Raw genomic sequence first — 20,538 nt, forward strand, 5'->3', positions numbered from 1 at the left:
CGCCCCTCCTGGGCTTCCGTCCTGCTGTCAGGCTGTGTCTCTCCCTCTCCTCCCAAAGACGCTGCTGGGAGGGGCAGGAGGACACTCTGCACCTGCAGGGGCTGAGGGGGTCGAGGACCTCCTGGGAGACCCTGTGCCCACCTGCCCCGCAGCCCAGCCTGGCCCAGCACTCGGAGGACGCGCAGCTCTCCTGAGGACACAGGGGGCTACGTGGCCGTGGCGAGGCCCAGCTGGGTTCCGGGGCACAAAGGACTTGAAGATGGAGCAGCTCCCCTGGCTCCTGCAGGGCCCTGCCCTCGGGTGAGGGTGAGGCGGGCCCTGGGGCTGGTCCCTATGGCAGCCCTTGCACCGGAGAAGGTGGGAAGCACAGGGCTTTGGGGCAAGCCACTCCCCCTGGGGTGCTGAGTGGCCCTGCTGGGGTGAAGTTCAGAATCCTGAGGGGCCTCTTCAGAGGGCATGGCCCACACGCGCTCCCCAGGTCCACACGCCCTGCCTCTGCCCCTCAAGCTCAGAGCCAAAACTGCCAGGCAGGACTTCTGAGCTCCAGCATGGGCCTCGGCGCCCACCATTATGCAAACCCAGCTGGGGCTCTGAATAGCCACCCCAAGTGAGGGAGCCAAGAAGTCGCCGGGAGTGGGGGGCACCGGGGAGCCAGAGGTGTCCCGAGAGCAGCCTTCCCCACATTGGGACCTGAGCTGCCGCCTCCCCAAAGCCAAAGTGCACCCCCTGTGTCCCTGTCCACCCACTCTGAAGCTAGATGGAAGAACCCAGGCGACAGCAGGAGGCTAGGCACTCTAGGGGAAGGACACCAGGACACGTGTCCTGAACCCAGAGATTCCCATGGATCAGAATCAGAGGGCACAGGCACGGCCCACACACGCCGGCAGGCACAAGGTCTCCCCAGTCCCGCTAAGGACTCCAAGGGGAGATTGGGAAGGGAACTTGTAAAGCCCTGCAAGAAACAAGCTGGCTACCGTGGTTATCAAATTCCCTCTTTATTCACATGAATTGTATCAAATTTTAAAATCCTCACATCTTTCCCTAACAAGAGTTCAGATTCAGCCCAAAGTTCTGAAAAAAATAAAAAAATCTGGAAAGCAAGATAAAGTCACTGAAACGTGCTAATGCTGACGTCCCGTGTGGGTGATCGGCGAGGATTCCTCTCCTCTGAACTGCAAACTGTTCCCCAGATCCTCACGTGCAGTGTGCTCCGGGGGACGCCAAGGGGACCTGGACGGCAGTGTCATGGGCGGGGACCTGGGTGGCCGGGACCGAGAGTGGCGAGGGGCACTCAGGCCCGCCCCAGACTCTTCCCGATGAAGTGGCCCACCAGGCGCTGCGGCCGCTGCTGGTACTCGGCTAGCACCTCGTGCGGGCTGCTAATCTGGTCCCCTTTCAGCCGGTCCAGGAGGGTGACACACACCACGGCCGCTGCAAAGAGCAAAGCCAACACGTCATGCGCACGCGCACATCTCCAACTCAGTCCCGGGAGGAGCAGGGAGGACCGCAGACTGAGGAGTGCCCCGCCTGTCCCCTCTGGGCCCCGGGACCTGCTCATGCTTGGGCAGGGACAGGCTGTCGAGAGAGTGGGAGTCAGGAAAGCGCTGGGTCAGTGAGTTTGGGGAAGCTCTCGCTGCCCTGAAATTCAATGTCCACCTCCATCATCCATTTTTTGGTCTGGTGACGCGAAATCTGACTGCCACCAGAATTTCAAGGTCTTCAAATGCTCTGGAAGCTGCGCTTTCTGACTTGCCTCTTTCCTTGCTTCCCTGCATCCCCAAGCCAACTCAGGGCCTGGGGGCAAATGGGACATGGGGGTCCAGCAGGAAGCCTGAGGGTGCTCAGATGTGTGTGTGACAATCAAAGGGGAAGCACAAGCCGCCTCACTCAGAAATAGACGTGGAAGAAGCCAGTACCAAGTCCCCAGGGCCAGGGAGCAGGTGCAGGGCACCCCAGCCGCTGCGCCACCCACCTCGGAGGCCACAGGCGCTGCACATGGCAGCGAAGACGGAGGACTCCATCTCGATGTTGCGGATGCCCGCGGCGTGCGCAGCCCGCAGGTAGTCCTGCTTGTCCTTCTCTGTGTAGGAGCAGAGGGCGCCATCCAGACGGCCTTGGCCTGCAGCACCGAGACCACACGCACGCTCATCCGGGTGCATCCAGCACCCCCACCCCCACCCGGTCCTCAACCAGTCACTGTCCCCACCAGGAGCGCAGCCCGGCCCCCGCCCCATCTCACCCTCGTAGAAGTCCAGGGTGCACATGGTGTTGCCCACCACCGTGGCGAACTCGCTGAGGTCCCCAGAGCAGCGCAGCAGCTCCTGCACCAGCCCCTCGTCCAGGTCAGTGCTGCGGACCACCCGCTTGCCCAGGATGATCTGCTCAAACTCCGGCTTAAAGCAGGCGTCCACAGCCTGCCGGGTGATGACCACAGAGCCAGGCTCCAGACCTGGGGATAAGAGGAGCGGATGTGACAGCCCTGCGGGGCAGGGAAAGGACCCTGACCTTCTGACCTTCCTCACTCTGCTACATCAGAGTTCCAGGTGTGTTTAAGTGACCCCACCTTGTCTGCTCAAAACAAGTATAAAAACAAAAAATGGCACCAAAAGCTCTAGCCTCCCAAAACCAGCTCTGCTGACCTCCAAATCCCATGCTGGGAGAGCAACTCAATTCAAAGGTGCTGGGTTCTTCCCCAGTACTTAAAAAAAAAGGAAGAAAAGAAGTCCTGTATCAAAAAAAAAAAAAAAAAAAAAAAGATGAAGAGGAAGTCGTGTATCAAAACCCTAGACCCAAGGCAGTGATGGAGCAGTGGCAGGGCCCTGCAAGATACCAAGGTCCCAAGTGCACAGTCTTCATGAACGGGGCTGGCACCCTCAGAACGAGATTTCTGAGATGCCACATGCCTCCCCCAGAGTAATCCCACAGTGGCAAGCAGTGTGTGGGCCAGGAAGCAGGACCCCTGCCACTGGCCCTGCTGGACGCTGGCTTCACTTTCAGCTGCAGAGCTGAACAGGCTACAAGGCCTGCAGACTGAGGGTGCAGCTCCCACAGCCCAGGGGTCCAGAGCACCACACCCCTCTGCAGATCCGCACTGCAACATCGAGGTGGGGGGGGCACAGAGCTTCCCATAGCCCCCACAGGGCTGCTGCCACGAAAGACTGCACTGAAGCCTGGTGTGGTGGCCCACACCTGTGACCTCAGCATTCTGAAAGGCTGAACCAGGAGAACCATGGGGTTCCAGCCCGCCCAGGCAGCTCAGAAACTGAGCAAGGCCCTGCCTCTAAAAATGAAAATAAAAAAGAACTGGGAATGTAGCTCTGCAAAGGCGGGGTTCAATGCTCAGTAGGGGGAAGGAGGAGCAGGAGGAGCAGAAGAGCCAGGCATGAGGGCGTACACCTGTAGTCCCAGCTTCTCTGGAGGCTGAAGCAGGAGGATCACATAAGCCCGAAGCCTGTGAGACCAACTTGACAACACAGCAAGATGCTCTCAAGAAACTTTCAAAACTTTAAAAAAAAAAAATTTTAAGGGGCCGGGGAGATGGCTCAGTGGAATAGGAGCTTCCCTGGCAAGCGCAAGGGTCTGAGTTCAATCCCCGGTTCCGCCAAAAAAAAATAAAATTAAGGGGGCCAGGGAGATGGCTCAGTGGAATAAGCACTTCCTTGGCATGTGCAAGGGCCCGAGTTCAATCCCTGGTACTAAAAAAAAAAAAAAAAACTTAGAAATGTAGCCAACCAGGTGTGGTGGTACATATGCTTGAAATCCCAGCACTTGGGAGGCTGAGGCAGGAGAATCACCAGGAGTTTGAGACCAGCCTGGGCTATATAGTGAGTTAACTGAGTTAAGGCCAATATGAAATACAAAGTGAAACTCAGTCTCCGAAAAACAAACTAAAAATGTGGCCAGTGGCCAGTGGCCAAGACTCGGGTGTTTGGCTGCACTTGCTCCTGCCCGGCCACTCCCATCCCTGCTGGCCACTTCCCCAAGGGCCACTTCCCAGCCTCCTCCATGGCCCCTCCCAGTTCTAAGGTTCAGAGAGCCCTATGGGTGAATCCTTTGACCAACACAGGCTTCCTTGGGGACCCTGGGGCCATTTAGGGATTGGTACCAGTGATTTGTCACATGTGGTCTGTGACTTCCATCAACAGGGCTCTGCTCTTTGGTTGAATGTGCACTTTTAAGGGGCTCCTCACAAAGTTTCACAGTCTACCCACTTCTCCAGAATTCCTTTGATCATCAATTTCTTCTGCTACTGGTGATTGAACTGGGGCTTTGGTACTGAGCTACACCCCCAACTTCTTCATTCTTTTTTTTTTTTTTTTAATTAACGTGTTTTTAAGTGTCTGAAAGGTTTTTTGTTTTTTGTTTTGTTTTGTTGGCAGAACCAGGGATTGAACTCTGGCCCCTGCGCTTGCCACAGAAGAGCTTATTCTACTGAGGTACCTCCCCAGGTCTCTTTCATTTATTGATGAAGAGTTTTGCTACATTTTCAAGTTGCCCAGGTTGGTCTCAGACTTAGGATCCCTCCTGTCTCAGCCTTTTTCCTTCTTCATATTTTTAGGCTTTCTCATAAGGTGCTTCAATCTTTGCAGGAAGGGATGGGGCACTGAGTGAAGGAGCAGAAGGCAAAGGGAATGAGGGATTAGAAAACAAAATAAGGGCTGGGGAGGACAGCTCAGCGGTCTAAGCACCTGCCTGGCAAGCACAAGGACCCAGGTTCGATCCCTGGTTTTGCATGCTGGCCGACCTGGAAACTGGGCATGGTGGTGTATGCCTGTAATCCCAGCACTGGGGAGGCTAAGACAGGAGGATCACTATGAGTCTGAACTGTTTAGTGAGACCCTGCACCAAGTAAATAAATAAATGAAAGCTTTTTTTTTTAATTAAAAAAAAAAAAAAAGAAAAGAAAAAGGAAATGAGAACTAAAATCAGACGACCCAAAGTGCTTAACAGGAGCAGGAGCTTCATACCCGCGCTGCCGCGAGAATCCACACAGGCCGCATTCACGTAACTCCTCCCACTTCCTGTCACCCTTCAGGCGCTTCCCTCAGCAAAGCTACACCAGAACCGCTCTGGGCGGAGGAGCCCTGCCCTCCCGGGCCGTTCTTGGTCCTCCCTCCCGGGCCCGAGGCCCCGGCCCTTACCGATCCCGCCGGAGGTGCCGATGCGGATGATGGTGACGTCGGTGCACCTGGCGTGGTACAGCAGTTTGATGAGCTCATGCAGCATGATGGCGATCGAGGGGATCCCCATGCCGTGCTGGGGGAGGGAGAGGGCCAGGCTGAGGCCCCAAAGCCCCCAGCCCGGGAGCACAGACCCACATTCAGGGACTTCGGGTTTGGCGCACCGCTGCACTGGTTCTATTTTACTGCCAACTATGGTTATCAAATGAGGCCTAATCTTTTCGTTAGACTGTGACACGGCTGTGTTCGTATAGGGAAAAGCCAGGGTATGCACACGGCTTCGCACCAGCTGCAGTGTCCAGCGTGCGCGGGAGTCTCGTGGTGGACAGTCAGGTCCTGCAATTAGACCCCTCCCGAGCTGAAGAGAAAACGTGCAAACCGCCGTGCTGGCCAAGCAGGGAGCCTCTCCCCACTCGCTGTTGGAGAGACTAAAACAATCTGTTTATCAGGGTGGCTCCCAGCCTGGTGGGAAACCCTGTAAATCTACAGCACGTCACACCGCTGTCATCCTGTCCTTCCTCCCTCGCAGAGGCTCCACACCCACCTGTGGCCCCGGAGAAACTTAAAATTTTCCATCTTCCTCAGTGGGACCCTCATACCTAAACTAGCCTATTCACTACTTTCTCTTCCTTCACTTGTCGTGGCCAGCGGACTTCTCGTCCTTGACCAGGCTGCAACCAGCCTGAAATAAAGATAGCGCAGTTTGCTTTGATCCTGCCTGTGCTCGTGGTCTGGGTCTCTCCTGGGGTCTAGCCTGACACGGATGTGGATGCGCTGCGGAGGGGGCTGCTGTGCTTGGTTGATGTCCCCTTGCTGCCTGTAAACCTAAGAAGCGAGTTGCAAAGCGGGGAGGGCTCAGGACCCGTGAAGTGCGCAGGCAGCGGCCCTGCTCGCTGCCCCAGCGCTCCACACAGGCCGCCCCATGGGCAGGGGCTGAGAATCCAGAAGTTCGACAGGGGGGCAAACCGCGGCTGCTGAAGCCCGGGCCAGATGCCCACCCCACGGGCTGGAGCTGCGCCTCTTTTCTCCCTACAGCAAGTGGCGGGCCCTCCGCCTCCCAAAGACCCTGCTGGTGACTGTTTAGAGGCCTCGCGCCTTCCTGGTGCTGTAGCTGAGACAGAGCCCTAGGGCAGAGGACTCTCTTACTTTGTCTCGGTGCCCTCCTTCCCTAGGAGACGCTTCCCCGCACACAGTTACAGCTCGGTGAGGCCCTTGGGCTCCCAGGTGTGTTGGTGACTTTGTCACAGGCCCCAGTCACCACAGCAGGGGCGCGCATCTGGAGGGGGTGCCAACCCCGCTCTCTCCTGTTCACATCGACGCTGACAAAGGAAACTGCAACCTGGAGACAGGACCTCGTAGGTGAAACCCAAGCAGTCCGGGGCTTGGCACACGCACGACTGCGAGGTGGCTGAGGGCTCGGGAGTCTGGGACCTGGCTGCGGCTGTCCTCCCTGCCTGCTGTGCCCAGAGCGCCGGCTCCTGTAGCCTAACACACCTGCTACCTGTGGCTGTGCCAACAGCTGCACGTGTTTGCATTGGGAGCCGAGGCCAAGGCGGATCCCGGGTCCCCACCTCTCCCAAACAGGAGATAAGGCAGCAGCTGTCTACATGTGCGGGGGAGGGGCAGGTACTCACACTCACAGACAGCACCGGTCCAACTTTGTACATGGCATAGCGGTCAGTCCCTGAGCAGATGTTGGGGTACTCATCCCCAGTGCGGCCGAGGCCCAGCTCTGTGGCCACGTATTTGATGAAGGTGAGCATCCGAGACGAGCTTCCCCCCACACACACAAACTGCAAGGGAGTACAGGGTGGTCCTCAGAGTCAGGTCCCCACCAGGAGCAGAGCAAGCTGCAGTAAGCACAGGGTGACAGGCAGGGTGCTGGCCTCAGCCCACCTGTGGGGCCCCTAGGAAGGCGCCAGGTGGGCTCAGCTCTCCAAGCAACATGAGGGACAGCCTGGCCCTGGACACACCCAGGGGCCCGCTGTCCCCCACCTCCTGTGTGACCAGGGCCCCAGAGCCATCTGTCAGTGGGCTGGGCCAGTTCCCTCTTCTGTCACCTGAGCACCAACCCATCACCACACAGAAAGAGCCCCAGTCCCCGAGAGGCCATGGGAAGGCCCAGCCGGGCTCTTACCTGGAGAACTAAAAACCTTCATTTGCAGTGCATCACATAAAAACACATTTTGCTTTCACAAAACATGAACATTAAAAGGTAAATGAGGGGTCTGGTGAGATGGCTCAGTGGTCTAAAGCACCTACTTCGAACAAGCTTAGCTAAAGCACAGGGACTGCGGTTCAATCCCCCAGCAGCACATGCCAGCCAGCGCCGCCCCCTGGTGGGCTGAGCTGGCCACACACACACACACACCCATAAATAGATAAAATTTTTAAAAAATAAAAGGTAAATGAGCCAGTTTTAATGAGTTTGAAGATAACAGAAATAAATTATTAGTTTTCAAAGAAGATAAGAAATTTCTATAGCCTGGGATACAAAATCATTATATACTACCCAATAATAATAATAATAATAATGCCTAACAGTAATGATGGTTATTAAGCTTAATAGAATGATTAGGACTTTAGGGAAGTAGAGGATATAAGAAGTGGTCCCACAGTGGGAAGAAAATAGTCCCTAAAATAATACCACTGGTGGCAGCAGGGACACAACTCCACTGTTAAGCTAAAAGTCCTGCCAGGGAGAGAGCTCAACAGATTAAGGGCTTGCTTGGCAAGCACAGGGTGGTCCCGAGTTCCATCCTGGTACCGCAAAAACAAAAATAAGAATAATAATGAACTAAAAGTCCTGCGCCGGGGCCAGGGAGATGGCTCAGTGGAATAAGCGCTTCCCTGGCGAGCGCAAGGGTCTGAGTTTAATTCCTGATTATGCAAAAAAAAAAAAAAGAATAAAAGTCCTGTGCCAAAACTGGATTCCATGGCTTGGTTTATTTCGATTTTTAATTCCCCAGGGATTAGACATTTGAAAAGTTGTGTGTTGGGGCTCGGGAGACGGCTCAGTAGGACAAGCGCTTGACTGGCAAACACAAGGATCTGAGTTCAATCCCCAGTTCCACCAAAAAAAAAAGAAAGAAAGAAAAGTTGTGTGTTAATGGTAGGGTAACTGTGACAGATGACAGACAGTGGAGAAAATTCCAAATGATCAATTTCTGCGTTATGGGAATCATACTCCCTGATGATCATTAGTTGCTGCCAACATCTATTAAAATATCATCCTATATCCTACAAATACAGTTGCTATGCCTCAGTGAAAAATTTATTTAAATTATTTTTGTTTTATTTTTGTACCAAGAATTGAACTCATGACCTTGCGCTTGCCAGGTAGGCGTTGTGCCCCACTGCTATATCCCAAGCCCTTAAATTCTTTTTAAAGTCTGTGTTTAGGCTAATTCCCACTGAAAAATTGAAAACTTTGTAGGAAAAAAACTGAGGCTATATCCAGCAAAATGGGCATTTAAACAACTAAGCAGTGTCAAAATGCTCCCGCAATTCCAAGCAGACACAATAGAAATTCTATTTATTATGCCTGCATGCCTCGAAAACGTTTCACATTTCTGTCTCCTCTCCATGGAACATTATTTTGTTTTACTTCGTTGGGTTCTGTTTTATTTACTGAGCCAGGGTCTTGGTGCATTGTCCAGGCTGGCCCCAAACCCTGAGCTCAAGCCACCCTCCTGCCTCAGCCTGCCCCACAGCTGGGATGACAGGCACACGCCACCACTCCCCGCTCTGGAAGTTTACTTCCAGCACTGTTTCAGTCATGTACCAAATCTGCAAGCATACTTAGCATTGCTTCCCTTCTTACTGGCTAGTTCACACGCTTGAAAAGTGATACTCTGCCAAGACTAGAAACACATCAGGCCAGGGACCCGTCACCTCTCTGCTGCCTGTGGCCCGGGGAAGGCGCGCAGCACGACAGACCTGGAGGGAAGCCGGCTCCTACCTTCACGTCCCCGAACATGGCCGGGAGGTCGTGTGAGCTGGTGCTGAGGCTGAAGTGGTAGAGCACGTCCTCCTGCATGGCCGCCACATTGGGGTTGGAGAGCCGCACGAGGCGCTCCCTGGGGGAGCAAAGCAGGTGTGGGGTGCGGTTCCAGGTGCCCGGCTGCCACAGACATGCGCAGAGTGGGATGTGGGAGAGGGGAGGCCAGGCCCGGGGACAAGGCGGCCCCTCGCGCATGGCCCCACTTCCTGTCCTCTCCCTCTTAGCTCCTCACCCCAGCACCGGAGTCCACAGAAGCACAAGGAGCACACTGTTCGCTGCGCCAGAGGGGCAGCCGCACCCAGTGTGTCTGCTTCTGGGCTTCATTTTAAAAGCTGCAGCAGGGGCAGGATGACCACTCGACCCCCGAGGATGTGCCTTTCTGGTCACCTTTCTGTGTCTGGTTGCAGTAGCTGCTGCCCCTTCTGCATTACTGCGTCTACCAGCGGTGGAGAGATAGACAGCTCTCCACTTTGCTGCTTTTCAGGGTTAAAAGATCATTTGGGGTTTTGGGGGGTTTTTTTGGTTTTTTTTGCAGAACCAGGGATTGAACTCAGGCCTTTGTGCTTGCCAGGGAAGCGCTTATTCCACTGAGCCATCTCCCCAGCTTCTACAAGATCATTTGTGGGGCCGGGGAGATGGCTCAGTAGGATAAGCGCTTGACCAGCAAACACAAGGATCTGAGTTCAATCCCCGGTTCCACAAAAATAAATAAATAAATAAATGATCATTTGTGTGTGGTGCAAACATTTCTTTCGTGTGTCCGTGCACATGCGTGTGTCCGTGCATGCGTGTGTGTGTGTGTCTGTGTCTATGTGTGTGTGTGTTGAACAATGAATCCAGGGCCCTCACACTGAACTACTACATCACCAGCCTCGGTATTTGCATCAAGACCTAAGTGTTACGTTGCCTGCGGGCAGGAACTGGGGTGACCCTGACCTTACGAGGCTGTGAATGTGACCCACATGCACAGAACCACACTGTGAACTTGGACCTTTCCTGGCCTCAGGTCACAGTCCAGTGACGCTGGGCAGGTCAGGCCCGTGAGGCCATAGCACACACGACACACGACAGCCTGGATGCCGCCAGCCTGCAGCAGGTCCATGGGTCACTACCACACCATGAGCTGAGCTGAGGGGCTCCCCTAGCCTCCCTCTCCCCACAGCGCACCATGAAGGCCGCTGTGTCCAGCTCCTCCCTGTGGTTTCCATGGTGAACCAGATGAGCTAAGCAGAGGGCACTGCCCAGGGTCCCAGTAAAATGAACACCAGGAGACAGGAGGGGGGCGGGCCTGTGTCACCAGCAGGTGTCAGGAGATAACAGCAAAGCTGCAGGCTAGGGGTGACTGCTCCCCACCCTAAAGTGCCAGCCACACCCGGGCACCGTGCCACCCACACCCCAGGCACCACTCAGGGCGGGCAAGCTGGGCCCTGTGCCCAGCTGCTCTTCCCAGTGCAGCTTTGCTGACTTGCAGCCTATTTGACCTGGGTAGGGCATTCAAGGACCCAACCAGAAGCGTGTGTGGCGGGGACATTCCCCATAAAGCCCTTTCGACCTCTGGAGCACCACAAACCCCTGCAGCGCGTTGAGCCTCACTGCTGACAGCGGCGCTAACGTGATCAGGGCCCCACTGTCCCCAGGACGCCCAAAGATAGTGTGACAAGGGCCAAGCAGGGCTCAAAATGACACAGCATGGGGATGAAGACAGCCAGCCACAGGTTTGCAAAAAGAAGCTCTCTCTACACATCAGCTCCAGGACACACCCAAGAAGGAAACAGCGCAAGCCTGAAACCAGCAATGATTTCAAAATATAAAACTGAGATGTGCTGTAGCGCGTCCAACGTCCTCCAGTGCACTGCTTGGAGGATTTTCTGGTTCCTTTTCTTTTGATGTCTTTTGGAGACAGGGTCTCACTATGCAGTTCAAGCTGGCTTTGAACATTCTTTGTAGCCCAGACTGGTCTTGAACTCATAGCAATCCTCCTGCTTCAGCCTCCCAAGGGTTGGGAGTACAGGTGTGCACCACCAACCCCGGCTGTTCCTGAGATTTTAAACTGCAGGGCTTTCACGAACTCAAGGGCCACTTGTCACCCACACTGACAACAATCGCTTGGGCTCCTCTCTGCAGCCTTCAGAGTCCCTCCTGCACACAGGCGTCTCAGGGTTACAGAGGGACACTGACATAGGCCCTCTCAGTTCTCCCCACAGGAGAGGATGTTGGAAGGCTCCTTCCAGAACCCTTTAAGGATTAATTCCGCTTCTGGGGCTGGCAGGCGGGAAAGAACTCAGGACTTTGGTCGTCAGTTACAATGGGGTAATCCCGGCCACAACCCAAGCTGCTCCTAAGTCAGGCGTTGTCACACATGGGCACACTGTGCCTGGCCAGGGGAACACTGCAAGGAAAGTATCTCCAGCCCGCATCAGATGGCAAGGATATTGATTGAGCCTTATCCTGTCACCTTGTCATTGAACAAGTATTTCTTGAAAACCTACTCTCGGGGCTGGGGAGATGGCTCAGTGGAATAAGCGCTTCCCCGGCAAGCACAAGGGCCTGAGTTCAATCCCCGGTTCTGCCAAAAAAAAAAAAAAAAAAAAGAAAGCCTACTCTGAAGGCCAAGGAGGCTGGAGAGGAGGCCACCCAGGGGACACAGCAGGGGAGGCTGGAAGTAGGCATGGAGGAAAGAGGAGGCAGCAAAGAAAGGCCACAGAAGCCAGGAACAGCAGTGCACACCTGTAATCCCAGCACCGGGGAAGCTGGGCCAGGAAGATCACTCAGAGTTGGAGGCCTGCCTGGGCTACATGCTAAGTTCAAGACCAGTCTGAACTGCATAGCGATATCCTGTCTCAAAAATCCAAAAAAGAAAGAAAAGAAAGTCTCCGGGGGCTTGGGGAGGGGTTCGCAGCTTCAGCTCCTCGGGCTCCAGGGCCCAGTTCCATCCCTGGCACTAAAGAAACTGATAACCACCATGGAGAAAAAGCACGAAAACAGAAGTACTCAATTTGCTTAGCGACATCTAAACCTCAAAAGCGATCCATCAAAAACACCGTGGGATTAGAGCAGGGCTGGAGGAGCAGCTCGGGGTCGCTAAAACCCCGGCCTCGGGGCTCAAAAGTAGAGTAACAACCAACTGCAAAGACAGGCGGAGAATATTTAGGGTCGGGAAACAAAGTTGCAGCTGGGCCTGTTCCCCCCGCTGTGATCCAAGCCTGCCCGAGGCCCAGGCAGGACTGCTCCGAGCTTGAGGCCTGCCTGCGCTAGGTGGTTGAGTCCCTGTCTCTAAAGCAAAAAACAAAAACAAAAAAGCCAAGAGACACAAAGTAAGTGGGGGGTTTTGTTTAACAAAAGCGGCCACATATGGAGGAGGCAGCGGGCAGCGCCCCTCCCCCTGCGGCCTGCGGCCTGCGAGTCCTCTGTGGATAAAGCCGCTGCTGCACCTTACCCTTGGTGGTTCTCCAGCTCCTTCTCCTCCGCTCCGGCTCCCTTCAACGCCATCACCAAGGCCAGAGCAGGATCCTAGGGGAAAAGCCGCCCTTAGAACACCGCGGGCCGCGTGGGCTCACAGACGGGAGGCCGCCACACGGGTGTCCTGTAGATGACGCAAGTGTGCGGAGTGTGTGTGCACACACGTGGGGAGGGGGCGCTAACTGCAGGGACGAGGTGGCAAGAATATTCTGGAAATCCACAGGCTCCACAGAGAACCGGTCCCGTCCTGGATGCCCAGCCGCGTCCCCCTCAGAACCCGAAGGCCCCTCGTCCAGTACTGCGGGACCGCAGAGAAAGCAGTTCAGGGAGAACAAAAGCAGACACCCTGAGAGCAAGAGAGGTGGGGGAGGGGGACGTCATGGGGCTAAATCCAAGGCCTTCGTGCTGGGCGGCATCCCCAGCCCTTTGTCGCTTTTTTATTTTGAAATTGGGTCTTGCTAAATGGCCCAAGCTGTGCTGGACCTTGCCATCCTCCTGCCTCAGCATCCCAGGGCACTGGGATTACAGATGTGCACCACTATGTTCAGCCTAGGGCAAGAGGGACCCAGGGGCAGAGGAACTTGGCAGGGACCCTAAGGGAGGCCCCCCTCCCCACAAAGCCCTGGAGAGCAAAGCCCCGTCATCGCTCAGCTGCAGTCATTTCACTGAGGCATCAGGAGCAAAGCCTCCGGAGAGGCTGCTTCTGCGTAGAAAACTCAAGCTCTGCCGCCCTGAGGTGAAGGTCACATGTCGAACTGGGATCCTAAAGTGCGGATCCCTGTGTCTCCAAGGCAAAACCTGAAGGGCGGCCGGTGGGACCCTAACGGCACATCCTCAGCGTACCTGGGTCACCAGAGAAAATCAGGAGCTGGATGTGGGGAAAACCTGTGCTTGCTCTCTCACAAAACCCTGTCCGGCCAGCGGGCCCCAGGGGAGGGGAGGAATTTTATCTCCACACGAGCCGGGAAAGGCAGCATCAGCCCCGTGTGGAACCCCCTTCTCACAGTGCGGGTCACAGTGGCACCCAGGACCCCTCTCACAGACAGGAGAGAAGCAGCTGTGAGGTGCTAGAAAGACTCCCCACAGTGCCCTTTGGGGAAGGACCCAGCTCAAAGGCCTTCGGTCCTCCTAGGCTTCCTGCAGCACCCAGGAAACAGATGGGGACGCAGCTTCCACAGAAACCTGACTCCAGGCTTGGGCAGCCGGCCCTGGCCCTGCTCCAGGTCCCACCCCAGGCCTTTCACCATCACAGGCATAGCCACTCCTGCAGAGAGGGGACCTTGCCCCGGGGTCCTGCAGGGTCATGGTCCCCAGGGTGGGAGGCAGAGAAACCAGTTCCCTGGACCCTCGGGCTCCTTCCAGCTCTCTTCCTGGCCCCCAGGCTGGTGTCTCTCCCCCAGCCCCACACACCAGAGACCCCGCCTACCCAACCGTGCTGGCAGAGCAGCTGCAGACCTCTCAATGGCCCCTCAGAAGGGTCCCCACTGGAGTTTGGTGACAATGCACGAAGGTTTCCCAGTGTCAGACACCCCTGGGAGCTGCGGCTCAATTAACCAAGAAAGGATCTAGTCAACTACACCATCGCCCCCACCATGGTAAGGCCGGAAGAGGAGAGAAGAGAGCCCAGCCTCCCATCTGCCAGCCTCAGAGGTCAGGAGCCAAGAGCTACACAGCCCTGCAGGCAGCTGCTGTTCCCAGAGACCACCAGTGAGCACAGGAAAGGGGGTCCTGTGCGGACCTGGTGCTCTAGAGTCCACTGAGGGGCCAGGAAGAGACCCCTCCGGGATGGGAGGGGTGTGGCTTCTACAACCCGCGATAGGGACCTTGAACTATTGCCCAGGGGCAATCTGACTTCCTTGTTCTAAATGAGGAGAAAGCCGCATGGTGGCCTGTAATCACAGCATTCAGGAGGAGGCCAGATGATCTCCCTGAGTTTACAGCCAGCCTGAGCTGCATAGTGAAGTTCAAGGCCAGCCTCAACTACATAGTGAGACCTGGTCCAAAATAAAATCTAAAATTCATCCACTGAACGTTCATGGACTTTTTTTTTTTGGCAGAACCAGGGTCATGGACATTTCTAATCATCACTTTTAAATCATTTTGTTAAAGCAGCTAAGTTAAAATACTGTAGGGGCCGGGGAGATGGCTCAGTAGGATAAGCGCTTGACTGGCAAACGCAAGGATCTGAGTTCAATCCCTGGTTGTGCCAAAAAATAAAATAAAATACTGTAGGCAGTCTGAAGCAGCAGGTAGGAAGGCAACTTACCCGCAACTGTGGGAGAGACGGGCACTCCTGCAGTGGCCAGGCCCCAGGACAAAAGACTAACCACCGCAGCCACCTACCTCCCTAGGGATGGAAGACAGGGATTGAAAGTCAAAATAGGTGTCAATCACCTTGAAAAGGCAGAGCACTAGCCCAACCCCCTCCAGGAAAAGCCCCAGTTTCTGTATTCACGTCCGCTTGCTAGGGACTTGCTTCCCCATTTGATCCCCATTTAAGCAATTTTACTTGAGCAATTAGACTCGTAAGCTAATTGGCTGACCAAAATGTTGTCCCACCTCATGGCCACTTTGCAGTTTTCTGCCTCACCCTCACCTCATAGATTTGCTCCATTAGAACCCCTAGAAAAGGTAGAGTCCTCAGCAACGCACTTGGGACCCTTCTGTCTCCCAGACAGAAACTTTCTCTTCCCAAAAAATATACTCTGCTCTTAACCTCCCTTGCTCCTAAAATTCATTCTTTGATTTTAGAGAACACAAGCAGACATCTACCAGGTTGGGAGTTTCTTCCTTCTGAACTATAGTTACGTGGCTCCTGCATATTCCTTTTCCAGCAGGTTAGTGTGTGTGCTTTAGTCCCTAAGGTGATGGTTTGCTGTTACAAATTGCACTTCCAAGTCTCCCTCCTCCGGGTCTCTGCAGCCTTCCGCTTCGGGCTTACTGCGGGGAAACCTCCCTGACCCGGCCCACGGCGGCTACTGCTGGCTACAGGAAAGGTGCAGGGGCTGCTCCCCCCAAACCACCACCACAAGCCCTCGGAGCTCTATGCATTTCCCACAAAGCCCTCCCCTGTACCAATAAGGGCGTGGACCCTTGCGAATAAGGTCAGAAGCTAACAAACCCCTACTGGGCTTTCTCCTCACACAGTTTAAGAAATTCAAATGGCTCTGCAGTATCAAAGAAAGTGCAAGGACAGCCTGAATCACACAGGAAGACCTTGTTTCAAAAATAAGCAGAAGTGGGGCCGGGGAGATGGCTCAGTGGAATAAGTGCTTCCCTAGCAAGTGCAAGGGTCTGAGTTCAATCCCTGGTTCCATAAATAAATAAATAAATAAATAAATAAATAAAAATAAGCAGAAGTGCATTGCCTTCCCCTGCATAATCTTTATCATCTTATAGTGTGGACCATGAGAAGTTCCTCTCCCTGGGCCGGGGAGATGGCTCAGTTGAATAAACGCCTCCCTGGAAAGGGCAAGGGCCTGAGTTCAATCCCCAGTTTCGCAAAAAAAAAAAAAAAAAAAAAAAAAAAGTTCCTTTCCCGCAGCAATAGACAGTAATTACACAGAGCAGCCTGGGAGACCCAGCACAGGTCTCAGACCTGTGCAGAGGGAGCCCTGCGAGGCCAAGTTCTCCCCTGCACAGGCAGCTGGGGACAGAGCCAGCAGGAGTGGCAAAGGGCAGACAGGACCCAAAGGCTTCTGTGTTGTTCCCTGAAGGTGGGAGTGGGAAGCGACTCAGGGAAGAGAGGTCCAAGGACAAGTGAAAGCCGCAGCAGGCTTTCCTCCTCCCCACACATGACAGGCTCTCACCTGCCAATTGTCCCTTTTCTCCCTTTTCACTTGCAAAGTGACTTCATTTATCTTTCAGCAGAAGCCTCTATTCACCTGGACCCTGGCTTCCGCAGTGACAGGGCCACTTGCTCCCCACACCCAAATGACCTTTTCCCTTTCCCAAGCCTCTTACTCAGATGTGCTGAGGATTCCTCGAGGACTCTGGCACAAGAGGAAGTCACTCCCAGGACAGGAGGGAATCTCCGAGGGCCTGGACACCGCTTCCGGGACTTGCACTGACAATCCGTGATCTGGAACCGGGTTTTCAAGAACAAACCTGAGCAGGAGAAACCAGGTCATCTGGTTAAAGGCCTCACAACTCTTCCCCTGCTCGACTCCCCTCTGGGCAAAACTGAGCCCTCGCTGGTTAAGGAGGGACGGAGCCCAGAGGAATAAGAGCTGGGGTGACCTTCAGTAAAAGGCATCCAGGACTAAGACATCAAGACATCAAGGGCAGAAACCACAGGCAGAGGGCCAGGGAGATGGCTCAGTGGAATATGTGCTTCCCTGGCAAGTGCAAGAGCCTGAGTTCAATCCCTGGTTCCGCAAAAAAAAAAAGGAAGGAAGGAAGGAAGGAAGGAAGGAAGGAAGGAAGGAAGGAAGAAATCAAGGGCAGAAACCGCTGGCTGGCAGAGTCCTGACACCACAGGGTACCGGCATCAGTGGGCAGCAGTCCTGGACACTTGCAGACAGGCCACGCTGGGACATGTGCTCCTGCCCTGAGCCTAGGGGCTCTTCCTGAACAGCTGCTTTCTTTCTAAAGCTCCAGTCCATTCCTCCATGGGTGACGCTTGACTGGCACTTCAGCAAGATGCCAGGCCTGAGGTGGCAGAGGATGGAGGCTTTAGAAACCTCTGTCCTCACCTGGGACTGGAAGACTCATGCCACACAGAGCCAGGGAACCTCTCAATTCTTCCAGGCACCTTGTCTCCAGCCCACCATGCCCGGGGCTGTTAACCACACACTGGGACCTGCCAACATCACTTACCCCGCAGGGACTGCTGCCGCCCTCCCCCACCCCAGCCCCCCAGTACAGCTAGTGAGGTAGAAACATTCTAGGCAGTCAGATTGCGCTGGGCCTTCCAGGGAGGATGAGATTACATCCAAAACGGCTGGAGGTACACCTGAAGATTAAAAATTCACAGTGCCAGCTTTGCATACTTCCCATTGGGAAGCTGAAGGTTGGTACCACCTTGTTTGAGGTTTCCCATATCAGTAAGCCTTGACGCCAGAGGGCTGGGCCATCTTCTGCTAAGACTAGACACAAGATTATAATTACTAACGCCACAGGTTATCAGCCCAAATTAACATCATCCATATGCCCCTGCTACTGTTGGATCAGCATTATCTGAGTGGGTTCCTTGTCATCAGCTGATCATAATTTGATGCTCACTGTGCCCAGCCCTGGCAACTTGGCTCTATAAAACCTCTTCAGAGAAATGGGCTCACAGGCAACGCCCTCCAGACCCCTCCGGTCTCTCAGGATTTATTCCTATTCTCCCTTCCCATTCGGTGACCTCCACTGTTCCTTAGAACCAGTTCTCTGGCTGCAGAGAGTCTGACACGAGGGGTTGGGGTACACGTTTGCCCTGCTGCATGTCCCTCAGGAGGGCCCCCTTCCCCTCCCTGGGCCATGCCCTGCTTATTACACCATTGGGTTTTTCTTTTAAGCTTTAACCCATTAAAGTAACACAGCCAGGCGGTTCCCGTGCATACACAGTGTGGTAAACACATTTTGAATGACTGCAAGAGGAGGAGGAGTGAAAGGAGGTGCAGGGGAAGAAACGTCCGTGTTTCTCCCTCAAGAGCTAGAAAACCTGCGGGTCTCTTTCCGCTACATAGCTGTTTTCTGTTGTTGTTGTTGTTGTTGTTGTTGTTGTTGTTGTTGTTGTTAACAACATATTGGCATCAATTTACATTCAGTAAACATAGGCACAGGCACACTGTGAAAAGCCAGCAAGAAAGCACCACGTGGATCCTTCGCAGCTGAACGCTGACTTTAAAGCCCGCAGGCGTCACAGCTCCCAGATCCAAGATTACGATTTGTGCCCCTAAACCTGCGCTGACCTGGATATCTGGAGGCCTCGCAGAGGGACAGGAGGACCGCTTGGCCTCCAAAGAAAGGAAGGAAACAAGCTTGATTGGCAGAGAAGTGGGGAGGCCTGGGCCAAAACGCAGGCTGCACCCGAAGGGCACAAACTGAAAGGCCGGGCCGACAAAGGCAGCCGCGGGGGCCTGGCCGCAGCTGCGCACATTCCTTCTATTCAAGGGAGTCCCCGGGCTTTCAAAACGAGGCTACCCGAATGAATGGGACCCACGGTTCCGCGCAGCCAGAGAACACCAGCAAGTGGGGAACCAAAGCACAGGAGGACAGGCTGGCGGTGGGAGGATGGAGGAGAGGGGCTACGGGACCAGCGAGTTTTCCCAGGCCCGAACTCCGCCTCCAGGCCCGCGTGGAGACGCCCCCGCCCTGCCCTACCCTTCCTGACAGCGTTTCCCTGCAACTCACCCCGGCGGCAGCTGCCCGGAGTGCGAGGAGCTCTGAATCAGCGGCAGGAAGCAGGCAGGAAGGCTGGCGCTGGCTTCCCGAGACCTTAGTCACCTCGCAGGCCCTGCAGGAAAGGGATAGATGTGTGACACGGGTCACTCAGCCCCGGCCCTGCGGGCGACCTCCGGTCGGTCCGCGACTGCCCTGGGCTGCGGCCCCCTCGGCCCAGGTCTAGGAACAGGTTGCTGCACAAGAGACTTGCAAAGGGACGCGCTTGCCGCGCGAACGAACCGCTGTTCTCTAGCACCGTGTGGCGGAAACGTATTCGCGCGGGAACGTTTCGGTCAGTATTCACTCGTGCACCGCTGAATCTGCCCGAGCGATGACAGTTCCTGTAGTAATCGATCTGGAAAGTGAAACTGTATCGCTTCTTGCACCAAAGGCGGCTGGGAACACATCACTCCAGCCACCTCACCAGGGCTTGGCGCGGTGCTTGGGGTCAGGGTGGGCTCGCGACGCTGCAGCCAGGGGCCCTCGCTGGGAACCCCACGACCGGCGGCAGACAGGGTGACACCGAGAGGCGCACGTCCTCACACACACACACCCCGCCCACGTCCTCGCGACCCAAATCATCGCAGCCCCATCTCCGCGCAGCGACACTGAGGCCAGGAGGAGCCCGGGTTCCCAAAGCCAACGCTGAGCTCGGAGCCCACCCGTGCCCCACTCACCGCTGGGCAAGAGGATGGCGCCGCCGTACCGGTGGCAAAGACCTGGCTCGGGCGCCGAGCACGGGCAGTGTGAGGCCACTGAGCCCCGGGGCAGGACGCAGGGGCCCAATCCCAGCCGGTGCGCCCCTCCCCGCACGGTCACCGTGATCCCCGCCCCGCCCCTCCCCGCCCCGCAGGACAAGCCGTGCGCGCAGACCGTAACTTTGTTGGCACCCCTCCCGCCCCTCGCAGTGCTGCTGTGCCTGGGCTCGCAGGGCGCAGGACTCACTAAGCCTCTGTCGGCCCAGCCAAGGTCCTACCTGCCCTGTGGCGCGGGACACTTGCTGGCAGGGGCTCTGGGACAGCCAAGGTCACTCTGCCTGGAGGAGTCCCTGCTGGCCAATAAGTACGGGTGCCACAGCCCCGTGCAGAGGCTGGTCGGGAAGGTGGGGCTGGCAGTGCTCAGCCGTCACTCAGTCTCCTTGCCAGCTTCCGTTTCTTCTGCGCCCTTCCCGATCCTGGGAGTCCCCGGGAGCTCAGGGAAAGCCAGCAAGCGCTGGCCCGCGAAGGGGAAGTGACTCAGACACCGCGAATCCTGCCAAGCTGTAGCTCATTGCCTGCGACAGTTGACACTCGGACACCTCGGCAGTGCCCAGGCCTCTGCCTGCTTCCCTAAGCGGCACCAGGGCCGGGAGGGCCGGGCTGACGCAGCCCAGACGCCCAAGCTGGCTGGTCCCAGAAGCAGGATTCCAGGGAAGCCCTGAGCCACCCTCCCCTGTGCCCCTGCTCCTGCTCCTGCTCCTGCTCCTGCTCCTGCTCCTGCTCCTGCTCCTGCTCCTGCTCCTCCTCCTCCTCCTCCTCCTCCTCCTCC

The 20,538-nt window shown here is 55.6% G+C and overlaps 1 protein-coding gene across 5 annotated transcripts; it reads right to left on the reverse strand.

Annotated features, from left to right (window-relative positions):
- Positions 1–985: 985 nt before the first annotated feature.
- Positions 986–20,368, reverse strand: LOC101573428 (uridine phosphorylase 1-like). Of its 5 annotated transcripts, none has more exons than XM_023714562.1 (10): positions 19,988–20,365; positions 18,982–19,084; positions 16,606–16,749; positions 12,620–12,693; positions 9,142–9,259; positions 6,815–6,973; positions 5,142–5,256; positions 2,240–2,479; positions 1,973–2,119; positions 986–1,431 (listed from the first exon to the last, which is right to left on the reverse strand). In XM_023714562.1, the coding sequence occupies exons 4-10, from the start codon at positions 12,670–12,672 to the stop codon at positions 1,292–1,294; spliced, it is 972 nt and encodes a 323-aa protein (XP_023570330.1). In that variant the 5' UTR covers positions 12,673–12,693; positions 16,606–16,749; positions 18,982–19,084; positions 19,988–20,365; the 3' UTR covers positions 986–1,291. The 5 variants fall into 5 exon arrangements, with proteins under 5 accessions (XP_023570330.1, XP_023570333.1, XP_023570331.1 ...); XM_023714565.1 differs by having other exon boundaries at positions 2,240–2,449; positions 16,606–16,723; positions 19,988–20,360; XM_023714563.1 differs by lacking the exon at positions 16,606–16,749 and having other exon boundaries at positions 19,988–20,368.
- Positions 20,369–20,538: the final 170 nt, after the last annotated feature.

Source organism: Octodon degus, unplaced genomic scaffold, assembly GCF_000260255.1.
Source record: "Octodon degus isolate 3935 unplaced genomic scaffold, OctDeg1.0 scaffold00035, whole genome shotgun sequence".
Taxonomy (NCBI): Eukaryota; Metazoa; Chordata; class Mammalia; order Rodentia; family Octodontidae; genus Octodon; species Octodon degus.